Source organism: Callorhinus ursinus, unplaced genomic scaffold (genome assembly GCF_003265705.2).
Source record: "Callorhinus ursinus isolate GAN/ISIS: 27379988/994484 unplaced genomic scaffold, GSC_fseal_2.0 scaffold6, whole genome shotgun sequence".
NCBI lineage: Eukaryota > Metazoa > Chordata > Mammalia > Carnivora > Otariidae > Callorhinus > Callorhinus ursinus.
Window position 1 is genome coordinate 9,115,379 of NW_027397068.1, and position 24,792 is coordinate 9,140,170.

A 24,792-nucleotide genomic window follows, 5' to 3' on the forward strand; every position below is an offset into this window, starting at 1 on the left:
GCTTATTTCTTATATTTATGTTCTCTTAGTCCTTTTAAAACCCATTTTTATCTTTTTACTACATATATCTTCAGATGACTCTTAACCTTCATTACTGGTATCTTATAATAATAGTTCAAGGTGCTTATTTTAGAAGGATTGAGTGGGCTGTGAACGGTTAGAGAAGTTAATAACTTCCAAGTTTGCCTAGCTATATTAGATGACTTTATACCCAGGTCTTCTCTTTGTTCCCAATGCTTATCCTTTTTCTGCTATTCTTTATAGTTCATTTTACACACACACGCATACACAAGGCTAAGCTACAGTGCTTTAGAGGAGGCAGCATTTCATATGTTGCTGCTGCAAAATTTGAGAATAGCAAACGTCAGTTTCAAAATTACTAAATTCACAAACCTGTGTTAGTATAGATTAAATTAACATTTCCTATTTGCTTTTTCACAGACTGAAGGGGCTGGACTTGCCACCTGTATAGAATTATGTGTAAAAGCCCTTCGTTTGGAATCTACAGAAAATACTGAAGTGAAAATATCTATTTGCAAGACCATTTCGTGCTTGTTGCCTGATGATCTGGAAGTTAAACGTGCTTGTCAACTGAGTGAATTTCTTATTGAGCCTACAGTAGATGCATATTATGCTGTGGAAATGCTGTATAACCAGCCAGACCAGAAATATGATGAAGAGAATCTTCCAATACCAAATTCTCTACGCTGTGAGCTCTTACTTGTATTGAAAACTCAGTGGCCCTTTGATCCAGAATTCTGGGATTGGAAAACATTAAAACGACAATGTCTTGCATTAATGGGGGAAGAAGCATCTATTGTGTCTTCAATAGATGAACTAAACGACAGTGAAGTTTATGAGAAAGTAGTGGACTACCAGGAAGAGATTAAAGAAACTTCTGTGAATGGACTTTCTGATGGAATTGGTGCTAATTCTGGCCTTCTTAAAGACATCTGTGATGAAAAGCAGAAGAAGAGAGAGATAAAACAATTAAGAGAGAGGGGATTTATTTCTGCTAGGTTTAGGAATTGGCAAGCCTACATGCAGTATTGTGTGCTATGTGACAAAGAATTCCTTGGTCATAGAATAGTACGACATGCTCAAAAACATTACAAAGATGGGATTTACAGTTGCCCTATATGTGCAAAGAACTTCAATTCTAAAGAAACTTTTGTCCCTCATGTCACATTGCATGTTAAACAATCTAGTAAAGAGAGACTAGCAGCTATGAAACCACTAAGAAGACTGGGAAGGCCACCTAAGATCGCAACTACCAATGAGAATCAGAAGACTAATGCTGTGACCAAGCAGGAACAGCGGCCTATAAAAAAGAATAGTCTCTATTCAACAGACTTCATAGTATTTAATGACAATGATGGTTCAGATGATGAGACTGATGACAAAGATAAATCTTATGAACCAGAAGTGATCCCAGTCCAGAAACCAGTACCTGTTAATGAATTTAATTGCCCTGTAACTTTTTGTAAAAAGGGCTTTAAGTACTTTAAAAATTTAATTGCTCATGTAAAGGGGCATAAGGATAATGAAGATGCCAAGCGCTTTCTTGAAATGCAAAGCAAAAAAGTTATTTGCCAGTACTGTAGACGGCATTTTGTAAGTGTTACTCATCTTAATGATCACCTACAAATGCACTGTGGCAGTAAACCATATATCTGTATACAGATGAAATGTAAGGCTGGTTTTAATAGTTACGCAGAGCTCTTAACACACCGAAAGGAACATCAAGTCTTTAGAGCAAAGTGTATGTTTCCTAAATGCGGCAGAATTTTTTCAGAAGCTTATTTACTGTATGATCATGAGGCACAGCATTACAATACCTATACTTGTAAGTTCACAGGTTGCGGTAAGGTTTATCGTTCTCAGAGTGAGCTAGAAAAGCATCTGGACGATCACAGTACTCCTGAAAAAATGCTGCCTCCTGAAGACCAACATATTTCATCTGGAGATTGTGTTCAGCCTTCTAAAGTGAATCCGAACACAGAAGTTAGCATCGAGAAAGAGGGGTCTGTGCTTCCCTCAGAAAATAATATTGAAAACACCATACCGGCAGATAGAAGTGATGCTTGGGATAAAAGCAAAGCAGAATCAGCTGTGACCAAACAAGACCAGATTTCTGCATCAGAGCTCAGGCCAGCTGATGGACCATTGTCAAATGGTTTGGAAAACCCTGTGACTACTCCTCTGCTTCAGGCCAGTGAAGTAGCTGTATCCATTAAAGTGTCCCTCAATCAGGGGATCGAGGATAACTTTGGAAAGCAAGAAAACTCAACTTTGGAAGGCACTGCTGAATCACTGGTCACAGACTTACATACACCAGTTAGAGATACTTGTAATGATTTGTGTCGTCCAGGTTTTCAAGAAAGAAAACAGGATTGCTTTAATGAAGCCCAGATTACTCAGAATTCTTTAGTAAATTCAGAAACCCTCAAAATAGGTGACCTTACCCCACAAAACTTAGAAAGACAAGTGAACAACCTGATGACCTTTTCTGTGCAAAATCAGGCAGGATTTCAAAACAGTTTACCAGCTTCCAAGTTTGAATGTGGAGGTAATGTTAAAACATCATCCAATCTTTATAATTTACCTCTTAAGACATTGGAAAGTATCACATTTGTTCCACCACAGCCCAACCCAAGTAGTTCTTTAGGAACTCCATCAGTGCCTCCAAAAGCGCCAGTTCAGAAATTCAGTTGCCAGGTTGAGGGATGTACTCGAACCTATAATTCTTCACAGAGTATTGGGAAACACATGAAGACAGCACACCCTGACCAGTATGCTGCATTTAAAATGCAGCGCAAAAGTAAAAAAGGTCAGAAATCTAACAACTTAAATACACCAAATAATGGAAAGTTTATTTATTTTTTGCCATCACAGGTGAGCAGCTCTAACAATGCATTTTTTACACCACAGACCAAAGCCAACGGGAATCCTACTTGTTCAAATCAATTGCAGCATGTCTCGCCTTCCATTTTTCCAGCTCATTTAACAAGTGTGTCAACTCCGCTGTTGCCCTCAGTGGAAAGTGTCATAAATCCAAATATACCTTCTCAGGATAAAAATGAACAAGGTGGTGGTATTATATGTTCCCAAATGGAAAATTTATCTACTACTACCTTGCCAGCACAAATGGAAGATCTAACCAAAACAGTTTTGCCTTTGAATATTGACAGTGGCTCAGATCCTTTCCTTCCTCTACCTGCAGAAAGTAGTTCAATGTCTCTCTTCCCTTCACCAGCAGATAATGGGGCTAATTCTGTTTTTTCCCAACTGGAAAATAGTACAAATCATTTTTCCTCACAGATTGAAGGAAACACTAATTCCTCCTTTCTAAAGGGAGGTAATGGTGAAAATGCAGTTTTTCCTTCACAAGTCAATGTTGCAAATGACTTTAATAGCACCAGTGCCCAACAGTCAGCACCTGAAAAGGTGAAAAAAGACCGTGGGCGGGTCCCAAATGGGAAGGAAAGAAAACCCAAGCACAACAAAAGGGCTAAATGGCCTGCAATTATCAGAGATGGGAAATTTATCTGTAGCAGGTGTTACAGGGCTTTTACTAATCCCAGATCTCTGGGTGGACACTTATCTAAGCGATCTTACTGTAAACCACTGGATGGAGCAGAAATTGCTCAAGAACTTCTACAGAATAATGGACAGCCTTCTCTTCTTGCCAGCATGATTCTCTCCACAAATGCAGTAAATTTGCAGCAGCCGCAACAGTCTACCTTCAGTCCAGAAGCATGTTTTAAAGATCCATCGTTCCTGCAACTTCTTGCTGCTGAAAATCGCTCATCTACATTTTTACCAAATACATTTCCTCGGACTGGTGTGACTAGTTTTAGTACCAGTGTTAGTCAAGAAGGAAGTGAAATAATTAAACAGGCTTTGGAAACTGCTGGCATTCCCAGTACATTTGAGGGTGCCGAAATGCTTTCTCATGTTCCAACAGGTTGTGTTTCAGATGCGGCACAAGTAAGTGCAACAGTGATGCCAAATCCAGCTGTGCCACCCCTGTTGCAGACTGTATGCCACCCAAACCCCCTGCTGACAAACCAGAATAGGACACCAAACTCCAAAACTTCCTCCATTGAGGAATGCAGCAGTTTGCCTGTTTTCCCAACAAATGACTTACTACTGAAGACTGTTGAAAATGGTTTGTGTTCTAGTTCATTCCCCAATTCTAGTGGGCCATCACAAAATTTTACCAATAACAGTTCACGTGTTTCAGTTATAAGTGGTCCTCAGAACACGAGGTCTAGTCATTTAAATAAGAAGGGAAACAGTGCTTCGAAGAGAAGAAAGAAAGTTGCTCCTCCCCTAATTGCACCTAATGCTTCCCAAAACTTGGTAACAAGTGACTTAACAGCAATGGGACTTATAGCAAAGAGTATAGAGATACCAACTAGTAACCTCCATTCAAATGTAATTCCAAATTGTGAGCCTCAGGGTTTGGTGGAAAACCTAACACAGAAATTAAATAATGTTGACAATCAGTTATTTATTACTGATGTGAAAGAAAACTTTAAAACCAATCTTGAGTCCCATACAGTGTTAGCTCCTTTAACATTAAAAACTGAAAATGGTGATTCCCAAATGATGGCTTTGAATTCGTGCACAACTTCAATAAATTCTGATTTGCAGATTTCTGAAGACAATGTTATACAAAACTTTGAAAAGACTCTTGAAATTATTAAAAGTGCTATGAATTCTCAAATACTTGAGGTAAAAAGTGGATCTCACGGTGTCGGTGAAACATCACAGAATGCCCAAATAAATTATAACATTCAGCTTCCTTCAGTAAACGCTGTACAAAATAACAAGTTACCTGATTCTTCTCAGTTTTCTTCCTTCATAGGTGTCATGCCAGCAAAAAGTAACATTCCTCCATCTGAAGTATTACATAAGGAGGATCAAATACAGGAAATTTTAGAAGGCTTGCAGAAATTAAAATTAGAAAATGACCTGTCCACTCCAGCACCCCAGTGCGTACTAATAAATACATCAGTGACACTGACTCCCACTCCTGTTAAACCAATTCCAAGTGTCACAGTTATTCAGCCAGTTTCCGAAATGATAAGCAACATTCAGTTTAGTGACAAAGTTAATAAACCCTTTGTGTGTCAAAACCAAGGCTGTAATTACAGTGCAATGACAAAGGATGCTTTATTTAAGCACTATGGTAAGATTCATCAGTACACTGCAGAGATGATTCTTGAAATTAAGAAGAATCAGTTGAAATTTGCTCCATTTAAATGTGTAGTGCCTACCTGTACAAAAACATTTACAAGAAATTCTAATCTCCGGGCACACTGTCAGTTGGTCCATCATTTTACAACAGAAGAAATGGTAAAGTTAAAAATAAAACGGCCTTATGGAAGAAAATCTCAGAGTGAAAATTTGTCAGCCCCACGAGTTACACAAGTAAAAAGACAGCTAACTATGACAGAGGAAAATAAAAGGGAATTGCAGCCCACTTTAGACTTGGGAGCAATGAAGGAAAATGCCCTCGGTAATGTAGCAGTGATCCCAGAAAAACAACTTGTAGAAAAAAAAAGTCCTGAAAAAACAGAAAGTTCTGTGCAAGTGATCACAGTTACTTCAGAACAAGGTAATACAAATTCTCTCGCAAACATACAAACCAAAGGACGGAAAGTTAGGAGACATAAAAAAGAAAAGGAGGAGAAAAAACGCAAGAAGCCAGTTTCTCACTCCCTTGAGTTTCCAACAAGATACAGTCCCTACAGACCTTATCGATGTGTTCACCAGGGTTGCTTTGCCGCTTTTACTATACAGCAAAACTTAATTCTGCATTACCAGGCTGTACACAAGTCAGATCTACCTGCATTTTCTGCAGAGGTTGAAGAAGAAAGTGAAGCTGGTAAAGAAAGTGAAGAAATTGAAACTAAACAGACTGTGAAAGAATTTCGATGTCAGGTGAGTGACTGTTCTCGAATTTTCCAAGCAATTACTGGCCTGATACAACACTACATGAAACTTCATGAAATGACTCCTGAGGAGATTGAAAGTATGACTGCTTCTGTGGATGTTGGGAAATTTCCATGTGACCAGTTAGAGTGTAAGTCTTCATTTACCACATACTTGAACTATGTTGTTCATCTTGAGGCAGATCATGGAATTGGGATAAGGGGAAGTAAAACTGAAGAAGATGGCATATACAAGTGTGACTGTGAAGGCTGTGACCGTATATATGCAACTCGGTCAAATCTTCTCCGACACATTTTTAATAAGCATAATGACAAACACAAAGCTCATTTGATTCGGCCAAGAAGATTAACACCTGGTCAGGAAAATATATCAAGCAAAGCAAACCAAGAAAAGACAAAGTCTAAGCATCGGGGGACAAAACACAGATCTGGAAAGGAAGGAATCAAAATGCCTAAGACGAAACGAAAGAAAAAAAATAATTTAGAAAACAAAACTGCGAAAATTGTGCAGATTGAAGAAAATAAGCCTTATTCTCTGAAACGTGGAAAGCACGTATATTCTATAAAGGCTAGAAATGATGCCTTATCTGAGTGTACAAGCAGATTTGTGACCCAGTATCCATGTATGATAAAAGGGTGTACATCGGTTGTTACAAGTGAAAGCAATATAATTAGACATTATAAATGCCATAAATTATCAAAGGCATTTACATCACAACACCGTAATCTTCTCATTGTCTTCAAACGGTGTTGCAGCTCACAACTAAAGGACACTTCTGAGCAAGAAGGTGATAAGAGTGATGTGAAAAATTCTGATGCATGTGTATCAGAGAGCAACGATAACTCCAGAACAGCTACAGTTCCACAGAGAGAAAGTGAAAAAAACGAGAAAGATGAAATGGATGAACTAACAGAATTATTTATTACAAAATTAATAAATGAAGATAATGCAAGTGTGGAGACCCAAGCTCATACCTCTTCAAATGTAAGTAATGATTTTCAGGAAAATAACCCCTGCCAGTCAGAAAAACAAAAAACAAGTAATTTGAAGAGAGTTAATAAAGAAAAAAATGTCTCCCAAAATAAAAAGAGAAAAGTTGAAAAAGCAGAACCAGCATCAGCAGTTGAGTTAAGTAGTACACACAAAGAAGAAGAAACTGCTGTTGCAATTCAAACCACGGAGGAGCATCCTGCATCTTTTGACTGGAGCTCATTTAAACCAATGGGATTTGAAGTATCATTTCTGAAGTTTCTTGAGGAGTCTGCAGTGAAGCAGAAGAAAAATTCTGACAAAGACCATCCAAATAGTGGAAATAAGAAAGGATCCCATTCAAATTCAAGAAAAAATACTGATAAGACTGCTGTGACTAGTGGAAATCATGTATGCTCTTGTAAAGAAAGTGAAACCTTTGTACAGTTTGCCAATCCATCACAGCTTCAGTGCAGTGATAATGTAAAAATTGTTTTAGACAAGACTCTTAAAGATTGCACTGAACTTGTGTTAAAACAACTTCAGGAAATGAAACCTACCGTCAGTCTGAAAAAACTTGAAGTACATTCAGATGATCCAGATGTGTCTGTTATGAAAGAAATTAGTATGGGTAAAGCCACAGGTAGAGGGCAGTACTGATAACTAATGTACTATAAATACATTATTTACGGTTTTATTTTAAGTAGAAGCCATCAAGCATGCTAGAGTTGTGAAACTTTCTCATTAATTTTTGTTGCTGACATGAATTAACCTGGCCAAAAAAAGGAAAAAGAAAAAAAAAACATGACATTTGTCATGTAAAACTTTTTTTTTTATCCCTATGGGACTTGAGGAACAGAATCAATACTTCAGTTATTGTAAATAGTTGAGCTTCACCTCAAATTTCTATCAGCCAGTTGCCCTTTCCATGAACTAAATTGAATTATCTGTGTGATTGTTATGTTTCACCAGGTCACTGCTCATGTAGAACAGTAGTCTTTGTAGATATCTTTTTTGTACATATTTATTATTGTAAATCATTTGCTGCCACCAGCAGTGTGTAAGTCTAAACTATTAAATGACACATTTATATTTGGAATTTTAATTTTTAACTAAGTGATCAAGTTTTTAAAACTGTTCTTTTATTGTTTTAAATTAAGAATTTTTTGAACTAAAAGTAGAAACTCTGCCATGGTTCATTGATTTTTTTTTTTACATAAAACATTTATTTACAAGATCTCAAAATTACTTTTCACAAAGTAGGCATATTATATCAACACCTTGCTCTGCTTTGTAAATTTATCCTCCAGGATTTTGGGATGGTATTCATGTGAAATTATAGCAGATTCTTTAGCAGTTTCCTATAGCTACAGGTTTTTTTCAATGCTTCTAATTGGATATAGTTACTATGATTCCATGAAATATAATGGAAATGTGAATAAAGAATTTACTACATCAAAGATTTTAAACATTTGGTATTAAAAAAAAATCCTTTGTGAATGTGATAGAAACTAGTAGTGTGGAGCAGTGTAAATATTTGAGGTGGTGATTTGTGAAGTAGCCCAGTATTGCCTTAAATAAAATCACATTTCATTTCTTGTTTTATACATGTGATCTTATAAAGTTTTTTTTTTCCATTTTCTGAGATTTATAGATTGGTGTATAGCTTTAAACTGTATAAACTTTTGTGGAAAGATTTTTTTAAACATTTTTATAAATCTTAAAATTGATATCATCAAAGTGAGCCCATCTTGTGTTTATAAAATGCAAGAGTCCTTAACATTTATAATTACATAGATGAAACACTTTCTATAAGGAAGTTGGATGTTTTGATTTTACTGTTTATAGATGTTAGATTGTACAGATTTGTATTTTCCCACCACATCTAATGATACTTTTTTCATTAGATTGGTCTTCCAGAGCAGTATTAGTTGTTATAATTGATTATTTTGGTTATTCAGTATATAGTTAGCTCTTACAGTTTAGCTTTATTCACCATATTTATACTGTGGATTCACGGCAGAGATAGAGGTTATTTCAGGAGAGTTTATTACCTTCATTTGAAGTCCAAGTAAAGTCAGTACTGGAAACAAAAGAAAACATCTTTTGAATTTACTTTTGTTTCTGTTTGCCATATATAGTAGCATTGATTTTTGACTTTGTGTTTGTTATAAACCAGTTGCATTCACAATATTATTAGCCTGAGATATTGACGATGTTGTAATAATATGAAAATGTGTATATTCCCTGTGCAACATCAGATTTGCAGGAAAAGTGAAGCACTTAACTGAAATTGCTGGTACTCTGAATAAATAAGCATGGTCAAGGAGTGAATTATTTTCTTTTGGAAAATATTTTTTTAAGTTTTATTAAAGTATTATAGTTTTATTTTTAGGGCCTAATGGGTTATATTGAATAGTTGGTTTCACCTCCTTAAGGTTTATTACCAATATGCATAAAACTTGACAAACTAAAATCCCTTCCCTTTGGTAAGCCCACTGTTATTTATTAAAATAAAAGTTGTTCTTATGGGTAATTAATACATGTTTTTTTCCTAAATTAACAATAACTTAACTGAATAATTTTTAATATTAAATTTTTGTTAACAACTGAATGTTTCTGTACAGTTTTCTTGGAAGTTGACCTAGCTCTTAAAGATAGGCATTTGGCAAAACTGCCCTAAATAGTACAGTAGCAAGGAGATTTATTTCTGGTGAATGTAGTGATGAGCCACCGTTAAGTGAAAATACCATTGTATTGGGGCTTTTCTTTTGCTCATTAGCTCAAGAAAATTCACCCTTAGACATTTCTGTAATTGTTCTACATGTCAGGAGGTTTGCCAACACCGAATTAATTTTTTTTATATTCCAGGTACTGTTTGCTAAAAGTAATTATGGCAGAGTGGGCTTTTTAGCATGGAACAGAAAAATCAAGTTATGGTATAAAATATTAATTTATAGAACAGCATGTTGGTAAAATTTGATATGGAATGTAATGCCTAAGTATTAAAAAAGTAATCTTAAAGTATATATTTTTCATGTATACTTTTCCTCAGTCTGTTGTCTTGAGATACTGTCTTCCTACGGCCTTAGTTTGCCTAGGTTTTATCATTTAAAAATGGATTTTTTTCCCTCTTCTAAACCCAAAGAATATGAATCTACAGATCAGAACGTATTCAAAATGTATCATGAAGTGAAAAGGTAACAGTTTGGGAGATTTTCAGCAATGTTAAATTCAGCATAAATTATTTTAAAGGGCTAGACAGAGATCGAGTTTTGGCAAGGCAGTGTTTTGATCATTGGGTAAGCAAACAGTTGCTATAGCTGTTAAGACTACATAAATACTATAGCTAGAGATAACAAAGAGGGAATGCGCTATTGCAGGGGTGGGTGTTTATGAAAGTCTGTAGAAAAGTGATTCTTGAAAGATGAAGGACCAGTCCTTGGATGGTCATAGGGGAAACGAATTGTAGGTATGGAGGTATGATGAAGCAGCATAGTGCATTTGCAGTATTGCAAGTGGTTTATGTGGAAAGATAGGGGGTTGGAGAAGCTGAAGAGGAAATGAGCCAGATCATGAAGGTTCTTGTATGCCATATAGTTTTCAGTTTTGATTTATTAAGTGGTTACTGAATGCATTTAAGTTCAACGATTTGACCAGATGCCAATTTTAGATAATTGGTATTATGTAGAGGATAGATTGGGTAAGTTGGAGTTAAAAGCAGGGAGGCTTGAGGCAAAAAATGGTGGGGGCCAGAAGAAAAGATGTTAACAGAGTTGAGAAGCAGTAGAACAGTAAGGCAGGCAACCTTTTTCAAAATGTTTATTGTAATGAGTTACTACCAGGTTGGAACTTCTGTCATCAAAGTTTTCTAAACTGCATGTTCTAGCTTGCTCTTAAAAGAATCCAGTGCACAGTAGTATATTAAAGACTGAAAGTTCTGTGCAGAGAACATGTTAACTGTTAAATGGGAATTTTTCAGACTTAACTGACAAGGAAAATATTTTTCTTTTTTGATGTTAATACTCAGATATAACCTACTAAGTGTTCTAAGGAGCACATTTTAGGAAACAGTCCTCTGAAATGGCATTCATTAAACCAGGGCTGAGAATCAGCAGGTGTGTGCACCAGTGCAGCATGTATCAGCTGTTTACAAGTGGTGATTTTTCTGATTGGCCAATTTATCCATTCCAATTGATAAGTTTCACATGTCCTTTTACAACAATTTTTTTAATTTTAAATTGTTTATTATCTGTGCCTCCCAACACTACCTACCTCTCAGTGAACAAAATGATAGTATCTGCTTTATTTCTCAGTGGTTTTGCTCATTAGAGGTGCTTCATTTCAGTGATTTGCTCTCCATAAATGGGAGTCCTACATGTATCACTTCCATATTTGGAATTCAGATTCCCTTTGTCCAGCCACAAACTGGTAGCTCACCTGCTTGGGATATCTCCACTAAAAAATACTTCTACCTCATCTTAACTAGTCATTTAATCCTACCACTTGCTCATTATTCATCCACTCACCCTGTCCTCAACTTGTCCTACTTAGAGACTAGATTCAACTGTTACATGCACTCCTTTGCAGGTATCCTCAGATCATGCCCCTCTCTCTGTCGTGTTCTAGAACAATTTTCAAAACCTGTCTGCCTTTGAGCAGTTGAGTGGGAGGAAATTACTACAACAGGCAAGTTTATAATCTCAAAGAGACTCAAAACTGCCTGGCAGTTTTTCTGCAGTGTTACTGTAATACCTTGCTTCCACAAACTTAAATGATTTCCTTTTTTTTTTTTTTTTTTTTCAGTTTTCCTACTCCCTTCATCAATGCGCTTTTAATCACATTTGCTGAGAAACTAGAAAAACGTGACCGGAATTTTCTCCACTTTTCACCACCAAATTTATAAGCCCATCTACAGATCTGCACTCTTAACCAAAAATCAATCCTTCCTCACCTCAAAAACTTTGAATTAGCTACTCTGTTTTCATCAAACTTTCTGCTACTAGATCCTTTTCAACAGTCTATATATGTGCCCTAGTAGCTACTATTCTTAAAAAAGGGGGGTGGGGGGGGCGCCTGGGTGGCTCAGTTGTTAAGCATCTGCCTTCGGCTCAGGTCATGATGCCAGGGTCCTGGGATCGAGCCCCGCATTGGCTCCCTGCTCCGTGAAAAGCCTACTTCTCCCTCTCTCACTCCCCCTGCTTGTGTTCCCTCTTTCACTGTGTCTCTGTCAAATAAGATCTTTTTTTAAAAAGGGGGGGTTAATATGGGGAGGGCGATTCCGTCTAACTATAATCCTTTTTATTTAGTTCCCATCAGAGCTAATCTGAGTTGTCAAACATTCCATTTCTTCTCATTTAATCCCACTTTATATATCATCCCACAACTGTTATGAAATTGCTTTCATCAGGATCACCATTCTTTCCCATGCTGCCGTATCTGTTCTTTTTTCTGCTCATTCACTGTCTTAGGAGCATTCATCAGGGTTAATGACTTACTCTTGGAAATATTCTCTCTTGGTTGTCTTACCTTTTCTGGCTGCTCCATCAGTGAGTCCAACCCTGTTTCCTCTCCCAATACCTGACCTTGGCTTATTGTATATGTCTCCACTCTCTCTCTCGATGATTTAGTCCATTCTCTGGTGTTCAGTATGAATGTACCATCACACCCAAATTTATACCTCTAAGACCAAACTGTTCATAGTTCCAGGCTTGTAATTTCAACTGCCTACCTCAAAATTAAACAACACCCCAAATCATTTCTTTCCCTACCCCAGCTTCAATCTGTTCCTCTCCCAGTATCCCTATTTGGATAAGTGAAATCACTACCTAGGTTTCTCAGTCTAGGTTCTCTAACATCATCATGGTAACCACTTCATACCCTTTCTCTATGTTTGGTCACAAGTATAGGCATTTTTACCTCAAGCGAAAAGGAACCCACTTCTCATCAAATCATTTCTTGCATAGACCACTGTAATACTCTTACGAGCTTTCTTCCGAATATTCCCCACGAAAAGCTAGGTTAATTTATTTTAAGTAATTTTAGTTTGTGGGGAGTGAGTGGAGAAAAAATTTTTTCTTCACATTGCCCTTTGAATAAAATCAGGTGTTTGTTTTACTATGATGCCTGCCTATCTAAATACATCTTGTTGCTCCTCTTTGCCCATTGTGTTCTAGCCACATTGCTTTCTCTTGAGTTCCTCAAGCCAGGCTCTTTCACATCTCAAGGTCCTTGCACTAGCTGTTCTTTCACTTGGAATGCTATATTTTACTGTGTACTCACTCATTCTTTAGGCCTTAGGCCTCAGCCCCATTATCAATTACTCCATTGCACCATTCAGCTTTCCTTGATAGCATTTATCAGGTTGTAATTGCTTTTTATTCTCTGCCATGGAACAATCCGGTACCTTGCACATGCTACATATTTAGTGGTAGTAAAAACTTCTTGAATGCTTAAATGGGAGATAAAGAGACCTTGATTCTGACTCTCCTGGAGCTCAGAGTCTACACAATTACTATAATTATTAGTACTAAGGGCATTATAAGAATATAAAATAGGGTGAGAATTTGGTACTAAGTAGTCTGTGGCGAGGGAAGGAAGTTAGTAAAGACTTCTCTAAAGAAGGTGATAAGGGGTGGGAAGTTAGAGAAAACTCCAGGCTTGTTTTAAAAGTTCATTCTGGTGAGGGAGTGTTCCAGTGGAAAATTCAAGGAAACCAGTTAAGGAGGCTAAGTTGTCCAGGGAAGAACAAATACTGTCTTGAAGAGTGGTGATAGCTGAAGGAGAAAAGTGGACAGACTTGAGAGATCTAGGATATTTGACAGGACTTGATCATTATGGGTTATGGGGAAAGAGGAAGAGGATAGAAATTGAGAAAATTTACAGGTTTTGGTTTGAATAAATGATTGAAGAAATGTTATTTAGGTACGTGAGGATAAAAGAGCAGTTTTGTGAGTTGATGGTTGCCTAAGGGAAGAGTATAGAAAAGGATCCAGGACCTAACTCTGAGAAACTCAGAATTTCAAAGTAGATAGAAATAAGAAAAATCATGAGACTTGTAGGTTGGAACTATTTCAAGGTGTCACATTCTCCTGAGATAAGGAAATTGTAAAGTACCCTTTGGATTTAGTGGTAAGAAAGTAATCCGTGACCTTTGCAATTACTTAGTTTGAGTGGAAGTCAGTTTGAGAAGTGTAGAAAGCAAGTGTAAACACCTATTTTTGGTGTTTTATTGAAATGACAAAAGAGAGGACTGATAAAATGGTTGCTAAAGAGTGTCATGGAGTCCAACCAGTTTTTCATAGTATAGGCAAATCGAGCATATTCAAGTTGCATTGAGAAGGATTTGGTAGAGAGGAGGGGTTAAGATGTGAAAAATAGCACATGTTGTAAAATTCTTAGGTTTTAGCTTGGGTAATTGTGAATGGTGACGCTGTTTGCCAAGGTAATATAGAAGGAATAGGATTGGAAGAAAGGTTAATACTGAGTTTGAGGTTCTTATACGTCATTAAGGCAGAGAGGAATAGTGATCAGTTCTTTATAGGGGTCTGAAACTACAGTTGTGGGCTTTAATCCCTTGAGTACAAGTATTTTGACTTCCGTCTCATCAGCATTTTGCTCAATCTGAGGTACAGTGAGCACTTACTTTGCTGGAATTCAAAGAAATAGCAAGCATGTAAGGAAAGATAAATCACCAAGGAGAGAACCCTGAGGAACACCAACACTTAGTGGGCAGGAAAAAAAGAAACTAGCAAAGAAGACTTGGAAAGGAAGGTTTAAGTTAGGTGAGGACTAGGAATGGAGGTAGAGTGTGGGGCATTATGGAAGCTGGAGGAGAATGTTGAGGATAGTTGGTCCTGTATTGTGCCACTGGGAGATCATTAAGAATAAAGAGGCTACTAGAATTAATCTTTGGTAGTCATTGATCTTTAAAGAAGTTTTGGTTTGTTTAGTTATATTCAATTGGTGAATGAGCTAAGGAAGTCAAGGCAATGAATTAAGTATCTTGCACGAAAGAAAAGGAAATTGGCCAGTGCTTTCCCTTATTTGTAGAGAGATTTTAAGATAAGTCTTAAAATATTTGTGGATTCTGGGGACGTACCTGTTAAAGAGGTCGAAGTTTGAGTAGTAGATGGAACCTGGTCTTAAGAATACAGGTTAGAAATACTAGCTTTACACAATTAAAAATGACATCTCTTAGACTTGTTTTTGTGTTTGTTTTTTAAGATTTTTATTTATTTATTTGACAGCACAAGCAGAGGGAGAGGGAGAAGCAGGCTCCCCACTGAGCAGGGATCACGATGTTGGGCTCGATCCCAGGACCCTCGGATCATGATCTGAGCCGAAGGGAAATGCTCAACCAACTGAGCCACCCATGCACCCTACTTTCTTAGACTATTGTTAAGTAGAAATGTTGAGCTCCTTGTCTTGAAGAAAGGAAACAGAAATGTACAGGATAGCAAGCCTTGGAAAAGTAGGAGACCAAGGTTTAAATGGTAAAGGTTTGAGTTGAAGAATGGGGGAAGGAGCTAAGTAGCAGATATAAAAGGATTACTGATCAGCATTCAATGCACAGCTGAACTGAGAGCATGAACTTGTAGTGGCACCATCTGTATGATTATGTACTATTTCCAGTACTGTTCTTCAGCTTGAATGGAGGAGAAAGAAGAGGTTGGATAGTTCTGGCAGGAGTAAATACATCAATGAATTGAGCCCAATTAGAGTAGGAAACAAAGCCAAAAGGACTGAAGAGAAGAGCGTGGTCAAGGGACTAGAGGTCTTTGTGGCACCAAAGAAAGGGTATAATGGGAATAAAGCCAAGATTTAGGTATGAAAGACCAGGGCATTGAAATTTAAGATTTTAGGAGTAATGCAGCTTGCAGTGTTTGGAAATAGCTGTAGTAGATCGCCAAATTAGAATGTAGATGAAAGTTACTGGAGTTGAAAAATTTAAAGAATTTTTGTCTAATTTACTGAATGGACTGTGTACAGAAGATATCCCTAGTAGGAACTGGGTGTAAGGAGACAGAGTCAAGTGCTGAAGTCCTTAATTAAGAGGTTTGTCAGGGAGAATGCTTCCAGGCTGTGTGGGACATGTAAGGATTTTGGGGAAGTAGATTCTTGCATCCTCTTGGCCCAGAAGTCTTGGGAGATCCAGATTCAGTTAAGGTTGCAGAATACAAATTTGTGAAGTAGCCAACAGTTCTAGAGATAACCCTTTAAAGAACATAATAGAATTGAAACGCGTAAGCAGAAGTCGGGGAGAGGAATTAGAATAGTAAGAATGGAGATAGTAGGGAGAGGGCATTTATAGTGACCAAGAAGAGAGAGAAGATTTGAATACTTCAAGACCAAGGCTACAGTCTAACAAGAATCTGCTGTTTCTAGCTCTCCCAGGCGTAGGTCCCATGTATCAGATCTGCTAATGACAGTAACAGTTAATATTTATTGGCTGCTACTATGTGCTAGACTGTGCTTAAGAGCTTTCCTTGTATTTCCGTTTATTGTTACATCAATTCTTATGTGCTTATATTCTCATTTTAAGATGAAATTGAGTAAGGTGAGGAAAGGCTTAAGTATCTTGCCTGAGTTAAACAGCTAGTATGTGGCATAGCTGAGAGTTCAAACTATGTTCATTGACTCCAGAGCTTGTATATGCCTTTATTTGGAAAACATAGGCTGCCAAATGAAATAACAAGTTGCTCAGTGTCTTTATTTGGAACGACGTAAAAAAATGTCATGATAGCTGAAGAGAATTCTCCCCCAGGCGATTAGTATATGATTCGTAAATGATATTTTTAATGTTACATACATATATATATTGTTTGTTGTTGTTTACGGTTAATCAATATTGATTCCAAAGGGGAAAAAAAAAGATGAACTTCTGGAATCAAGTCTGGCACCATGAAGAAGGTAGCTGTGTTGATGAAAGTAGGGAGCACAGAAGAACAAAGGGCTCACTACTAGAGATCTTTGCTGCAGCTGTGCACTCTTAAGCCAAAAAAGCTAAGAGAAAGGAAAATAAGCAGTTGTGGAGGGGTTGAATGGATTCTGACCAGCTAGCTGTCTTTTCATTCTATAGCTGGTGTGTATTGGGAGCCCTATAATTAAACTAGTAGATGTTTTGTTTGCTGCCATTTCAGCTTCCAGGTTCTTGTGTTCCCTCAAAGTAACTATGGGCATTGTCAGAAGGATGTTCACTATGCAAGCTGCCCTTAAAACAGCCTTTAGTACTACCATCCCTAGATCCCCTAAAAACCCCTGTCACCCAGGGGTTTGTTGGAAAAGAAGAATGGGGCGTCAGGGTGATAATGATAGCCCTCATGTGCTATGGTCCCTCTACAGCAAGCAGTGAAGTGTTTACGTCACTGGGCTCTTGAGGACACAGAGTAGCTTTCAAACTATTAAGGAGCGGATCACACCAGGAAATTCTTCATTGGAAACAGGTACCTAAGAGTCACCCCTACAAGGAGAGTGCCCCCCTTCTCACCAAGCCAAAGTAACCCCTTTTATGTGGAGGCTTCAAGATGTTAACCAACACCTAAACACAGATAGGAAGGGGGATGGGCTATAAAGAGAATCAATCTCTTACATATTTGGAAAAATATTTCGACAGTCAATACAGTCCAAATATTCAAACAAGTCATTTTGGCAGTTCTTATCTGTTACCTCCAACCCTAAAACACAGTTACCTGGTAAACACATTATTATATTTACTTATTTGAAAATTTCAAAGCAATCCTTAAAAGTGTTCACTAAACCTACTTAACAGCTTCTTAAAGTTGGAGCATTACAAAGTTTTTCTCAAGTATATATGCCCTCAAAGGGAATTTTCTCATCCCATGATGGCATTTGGGTGGTGGGTCTAACCTTATTTAGGCAGTTTAAAATGAATTCTCAAGCCCTGCCCCATAAGAGGAAAAAGTAAGCCTTTTTATAGATGAGGACAGTGACGTGGGGAAATGTAATGACTTGTAATAGTAAACCTACAAAACAGGTCTGACCCCTCACTTAGAATGCTTTCTCTACTGTCCTGCTGGCTGAAAGTATTGCCATTTCAAAGCAGAAGGATGAATGTGGAGAGTGTCAGGATTATATGGTGAAATTTATCATTGCAAATATGGAAGGCAGTGCAATATACTTATGAGTAAATAAGGCAAAATTCTAAGTACTGTCAGATGTTGCGGCATATGTTGATGTCTTACACTTTAAAAATAGGTTTCTTAATGTAGCCTACATGTTACCAGTATAAAATGAGAAACAAGCAATTCTAAAATCTTGATCCTACACCAGCTCCCCAGCCAAAGTTGATGAGCCAGAAGTATGAGAGGCAACAACTGTTTTGCTAGAAGTGAAATGACCAGAAACATCCAGAATGTTCAACCTAATGGTGTGAGCCTTTCTACCACAAAATGGTAAAATCACTGAGATTTTAACTGTTATTCTTTCTAAGCCAATATTCCCAACAATGAAAGAAAAATTGAATTTTGATTTTAAAACTGTCGGCAGAAACCCAGTCCTATAGGATGTATACATTTTTTTTCTTTCCCTTTTCGTTGACCAAGCTCTAACATCTGTGTAGGCAGCCTTTCTCAGAAGTACAACACGAAAGCGAAGGGCAGATATGCTCCATTCGTCAGAGCTTTCAGGTCTTTGGTACATTGAATTGGGCTGTCAAGGGGAGCAACAGTTAAAAGTACTGAGCTCAAAGATCCTAAAGGGAGGCTTGGGAAGCCAAAGACTGAAATCTGGCGTTATCTATCTCATATGGGCAATAGATTAGATTTAATAAAGAGTTGTGTCAGACCTCTAAGTTCATTATATGTCAACTCATTTAATCACAGCCATAGAAAGGAAGTAGCTGGTATTGGAGGTAATTGTCACAATTTTTATTCAGTTGTCACCACCTGACTCATCTATTCTGAAAGACCCATGTGCTCTTACTGAGGTTAAACCTAGAATACTGCTTGAAGGAAAATTTAAATTGTAGTTACAATGGTAGATATGTGCGTGTACACATACACACATGTATACCTTCAGAGAAAGTAAACATTGTAGTAGATTTCATAATTCTGTCAGAATGGGAAGAAAGACCATCTCACCATTTTGATTTGGTAAAGTCTGCATCTAAATCCTGTTATTACCTTGCTTTCCCATCTTTATCAGAGGCCATGTTCATATTGACTTCACAAAAAAAATTACGTACACTCCTTTTCAGCAAACGTATGCATGTTCTATTCAATAAATATTCAGATGTTTTTTAAGTACTTGTCTCTCCGAGCATATTTTTTTAATTAGGTGATTCACTTGTAGCTGCCAGCATTTGTATTTCTGACTACAGGTTTGTCAACCTTCGCTGGAATAAAGTTGGTCTCGGAGTGAAATTGGATGTGCACCTAACTTACATGCTGCATATAAAACAAATGAAAAAGTGGATGTGTGAGTGTGTGGTGGTCAGATACTGAGTTGCACAGGAGTAAGAGGCCACAAGATGGCAAGCTAACATAGGAAATGTGGTGTAGAGCTAGGCTCTAGAAATTGAACTAGAAATATACGTTATAAAGGACATACACTAAGATGTGGTCATTTATATTTTTAAGTACTTATGATAAATTGAACAGTTACTGAAGTACAATTTTGAAAACTAAATGACTATGATGTATATTTTTTAATAGACCACCATTTATAATGAAACAGGCTAGAGTCACCTTGCATGTATTACACATATTTTTAACTTTACAGAAAGCACCAAAAAATCTTTTGACAGCAAGGTAAGTCACACTGCTACCTCTACATGCAAAGGAGACTTGGAAATGTGTATTTTTTTTTAGCTAGGCACATTGTCAATGCCAACAAAATCAGAATTTTATTGACCACTATGGTAAAAAAAAAAAAAAAATGCAGTGCAGTTGGTTATTATATGGGATGCCAATATTCCAAAGATCTTTGAAACAATTTTGTACAGAAAACTTTTGAACGACTAGATTTGGAGTTAAAAAAGAAAAAATCCTGTATTCTTACTCCATCACTTCATGTAATATTAGGCAAGTCACTTTATCATTCTGAGTTGTACTCTTCTCATTATAAACATTTTAAAGATTTCTTCCATTCCAGAATACCATGATTTTTTTAGTTCATGCAACATAGGGTATAAGATTCGTGGATATGTTAATTGTTGCTGAGCTACCTCTGTGGGTTAAGCCTTGAGGGTACAATGGCAAAGGACATGGCTCTTGCCTACATTCAATATGCTCATAATTTAGAGGGGGATACAAATGCACAAGCAAATTATATAGGGATAAGTGATATAATAAAGCCATGTATTGTTAATTACAATATCTAACTTTTTTAAAAAATCCACTTAACCAACGCTTTGCATGGATCATCTTTGGTTAACAACCTATGACATAGGTATTATTTATCCCCATTTTACATTTTTTAAAAAATGCTCTCTGGTAGAAATATTTATCCAAGCCTTGAAATGAAATTAGATTTCTCAAGGTGGAGAAAAGAATGAAATTATAGAAAATATTAAGTACCTTACATGTTACTACAATGCTATGATTATAAAGATAAATCTTGGGATGCCTGGATGGCTCAGTTAAGCATCTGCCTTCAGCGCAGGTCGTGGTCCTGGGGTCCTGGAATCGAGTCCCGGGTCGGGCTCCTTGCCCAGTGGGGAGTCTGCTTCTCCCTCTGTCCCTCCCACTGCTTGTGCTCTCTCTCTCTCTTTCTCTTTCTCTCTCTCTGACAAAATCTTTAAAAATAAATAAATAAATCTTGTTATAATCAGTTCTATGGAACTGCCTAAATTGTTTAAAGAGGTCTCTTAGTACTGTACATGAAATTTGTTTTTTAAGGCAATTCTCTATTAGAGATCTTTCAATGGTATCAGGTTTATATAATGAGATAACCAATACAAAGTCTTATTTTGCCATTGCCAAGTATATGTTGTAGGTTTGAGAACCGTAGAATCTTGGAGAGTCAAAAGGAAATTTGGAGGTCATTTAGCTATACCTGCTGTACAATTCAGGAATATTCTTGATCATCGCTCTCAGGGTTCTCACTACTTTATTGGGCAGTCATTTCATTTTGAGGTAGTTCAAATTAATAGAATATTTCTATATTAGATGAAATGTTTATCTCTTTGATGTTCACCAATACTGGTTCTGAAACACTGGAACATGTAATAAGGTATTTCTCTTTTCAGGATTGGGAAAATCATTCCCTATAGTCTGGACACAAACTTCTAACACAAGATTAACTTGTTTTCAATAGTCTTATACTACACTTTGCTCATTTCTAAGGTGCAAGCTTAAACTCTAAGGACTTTATGTCATGAACTAATATCAATCCTTGTCTCATGTTAAAATTTTAAATCTTGATACAGAATGGCTACATGTTCCATTTCATCTGACTTGTTCTGAACAAAATTCTACTGAGATTTTTTAGTCATGCTTTATGTCTGGCATTCAACATACTGGTCATTTCTTTTGTCTTCAGTTATAAGCATATCTTCTGTGTCTTCATCCTAATCACTTAACATGAATGTAGTCAGGAACTATTTTTGGCTATAAGTAAAAGAGCCTAACAAGGCAATGGTTTACATCAGGTAGGAGTTCTCTCTCACATAACAATAAAAACAAAAGCATGGAAATAGGCAGTTCAGAGTTAATATGGCAGTTCCATGACAGACGGCAGCAAATGTCCCAGGAGCTGTCTTTCTGTTTCTTCGTGCATAACGTCACGCTTCCATCCTCAAAGTCACCTCATGGTAGAAAGATGTTTACTACAGCTCTGGCTATGATGTCTCAGGCAGGAAGGGGCTGGGAAGTGAAAAGATGCATTCAAGCTAGGTCAGGCCTACTTTTTAACTTTTACCCAGAGCATCGGTCAAAAAATCTTGTTTTGACAAGAAGATTTCACACTGCTACTTTTACATGGAAAGGAGACCTGGAAATGTGACTTTTTAGCTGGGGACATTGCCATCTCCAACAAAATCAGAATTCTTTTAGGTGAAGAAGAGTAAATGGGTGGGTAGACAGAAGAAGAAGCAAGAGGAACAGATTTTTTTTCCCAAGAAACCTTGAACTTCTAAGTACCAGGGACCTAAGCTGTGGGGATACAGGATACGAAAAGATGAATAAGACAACCTTCACCTTAGCCACAGTGAGTAGTTTTTAATGTCATCATCAAATCTAATTAGAAGCCATTTTCTCTGAGATTGCTTTATCACATTTGCTAGACATCCATAGAAAGTCAAATCTCAAGTTACTGCACTGACTCTCCTTTGAAATAAATGCTTTATAAATGAAAGCACTTGTTTAACCTAATGACTAATACTTCTTTTAGTTATAAGGGATTGATGACCATCAATTTAGTGAAATTTTTATAGCAAGAAAGTGAAAATGGGATTGCTTAATATTTGTCTCCTCTGGACCCAATCTATTGCACAGAGTTCAACAATGACCTTTTTCTAAAGGATAGAAAACGAATCCTCTTCTTCAATTTCCTCTTACTCTGTACAGACAATTCTATACCACAGCCATCTGTCCATCTCGACTGATGGCATTAATGTCTGAAAAACATTTTCAAGACAATTAAGAGAAGTTACATATATTACTTTTCTCTGAACAATTATTTTTCCTTTTTAATATAAAATTAAATCTTCATAGTAGGGGAAGGATCAGATACTTCACCTTTAAGTAGATGAGAATGTTGACCTATTTGGGGTAACATACAGAATTCATTTTACTTTGCTTTCAAACAGAGTATATGGATACATCACAGCCTTTTAAAAAGTAATCTTTACTTACAATAGGAAAATTTCCCTGACACAGTGGAAACAAGATAGGTCAGTGGAAAATTCTCAGAACTCCCCACAATCACCATTGTCCCTTACAGCTGAAGGAAGATTTGCTCTGTGAAAAAAGACCCAATTTTATACTAAAGAAAGAGCTTCTGGTAGGTTTCTCCCAGAACACCTCCCTTGGGATTTTGTCATAAAATCCAAAGGAATGCTGACACTTTTTGCCTTTACATGCTCCACCACTGGTTCGTTCTTTCCTCACCAATTTTTTTACAGAGGTGGGACACACCCTCTCTTTTGTGCTCTGTGCAGTATTAAATATACAAACAAAATAAAATATAAACTAGGAATAAGTTGGCATCAATATTTGGGCAAGATGTGCTATGCATGTGATGGGATGGGGCACTTTGGGCTTTTAATTACTTTATTTTTTTATTAAAATTTTAAGAACGAGGGGCACCTGGGTGGCTCAGGTGGTTAAGCGACTGCCTTCAGCTCAGGCGATCCTGGAGTCCCGGGATCGAGTCCCACATCAGACTCCCTGCTGAGCAGAGAGTCTGCTTCTCCCTCTGACCCTCCCCCCCCATGCTCTCTCTCGCTCTCTCTTTCATTCTCTCAAATAAATAATTTTAATCTTAATCTAAATAAAATAATCTTAAAAAAATTTTAAGAACGAAAATAATATGTGAAACAAAAGATTTATAAAGAAAAAATTCACCTCTCCTTTATCGTAACCAATGTTGAGATCCTTCCACATCTCTCACCCTATTCACACAAACACTCTATACATACACACATGTCAAAGTTAGGTTGCTCAATGCCTAGAAAGGGAATAAGTACAAAGGATGTGTCCGACCTCCTCTTTTTTTAATTGTACAGGAAAGAAATGTATGAAGAACATGGTTTTATTAGAATTCTTCCAGTTGCAAGCAAAAGTGGGGAAATTATCTTTCATATAAACTGCAGAAAGCAGGGGTGGAAGAGGGTAGTGGGGAGCCTGTGTCAGGGACAGCAGGACTGAAAAGTTCAAACATCCTTAGGTCTTTGCCTTTTTCTCCTCTCCTCTTAACTTTGCAGTCTTTCTGTCTTGAGGAAGTTGGTTTAATTTCCTTGGGAAGACTGGAACCGTAGCTACTTGCAACCCTAGGCATTCTTTCATACAAGCACTTGGAAAAGAAAAAAAATTCCCTTCAGCTCCAATGCTCTCTTTCTTTCTTTAAAGGAAAAAAGAAGAAACCCTGTGGCCACAGACAAAATTTGTAGCCAGAAAGATTTTGGGGTTGAGTGCTAGAAAGCCAAACTACCTGCAGGTCAGGAATGGCTTGAATGAAATTAAGATGTCTGTTTAGTGATCTGGGCAGCCTCATGAGGTGAGAAAGTGGTTTAAAGGAAGAACCTCGGTTGATCGTTAACTCTGCTTCTACTAGATGTAGATCCCTGAAAGAAAGTGACTGAACTTGGGGTTCTCACTTTCTTCATCTCGAAGGTTATCATCTGCTTTCTGAGCACCAGTGGGGGGGGGGGTCAAGTCAAGGAAGGTGACCCTGTCAATACAGGACATGGTGTGAGATGTGAGATACTCCCCCCATCTTCACCTCCGTGCTCCTCCCTGAAGGTGGAGATTTTCTTGAGGCAGGTATTGTAGATCTCTGAAGGTACATAGCACAGTGTCTTGTTTCTATTGATCACAACTCAGTAAATATTACTTTAGTGATAAGAGAAACAATAAAGATGCCAAAATTTAAACGCTAGTTTCTCTCAACCAAATGCTTCGGGTCTTCACTGGCACCAAGACAAGTTCCAGAGTATTCTTATAGGAAACTCATTTTGTAAACTAAGCTTAAAGGAGGGAAAAAAAAAATCATTCCCTTTCCTGTCTAAACAACTTCATTCACAGTCCTTGCTCCCGTTACCTTTCCATCTCCTCTCCAAGGGAAGTGGGAAAGCAAGCAATGCTAATGTCCCACCAATCCTTTTCCCTAGAGCAGAACTGGTTGTCATAACTGATGTTACAAGGCTGAGCTTCTCAAAAACATTTTTGGCAGCAAACT

At 37.3% G+C, this 24,792-nt stretch overlaps 1 protein-coding gene across 7 annotated transcripts in view; it reads left to right on the top strand.

Annotated features, from left to right (window-relative positions):
• The window catches only part of ZNF292 (zinc finger protein 292), a 103,004-nt gene extending 83,808 nt beyond the window's left edge, over positions 1-19,196 (top strand). For all 7 annotated transcript variants that reach the window (XM_073893587.1, XM_073893588.1, XM_025862267.2 and 4 more), the window contains one exon: positions 442-19,196. In XM_073893587.1, coding sequence (XP_073749688.1) covers positions 442-7,593 — 7,152 coding nt within the window. In that variant the 3' untranslated portion in view covers positions 7,594-19,196. The remainder of the gene's footprint in view (positions 1-441) is intronic.
• The last annotated feature ends 5,596 nt before the right edge of the window (positions 19,197-24,792 follow it).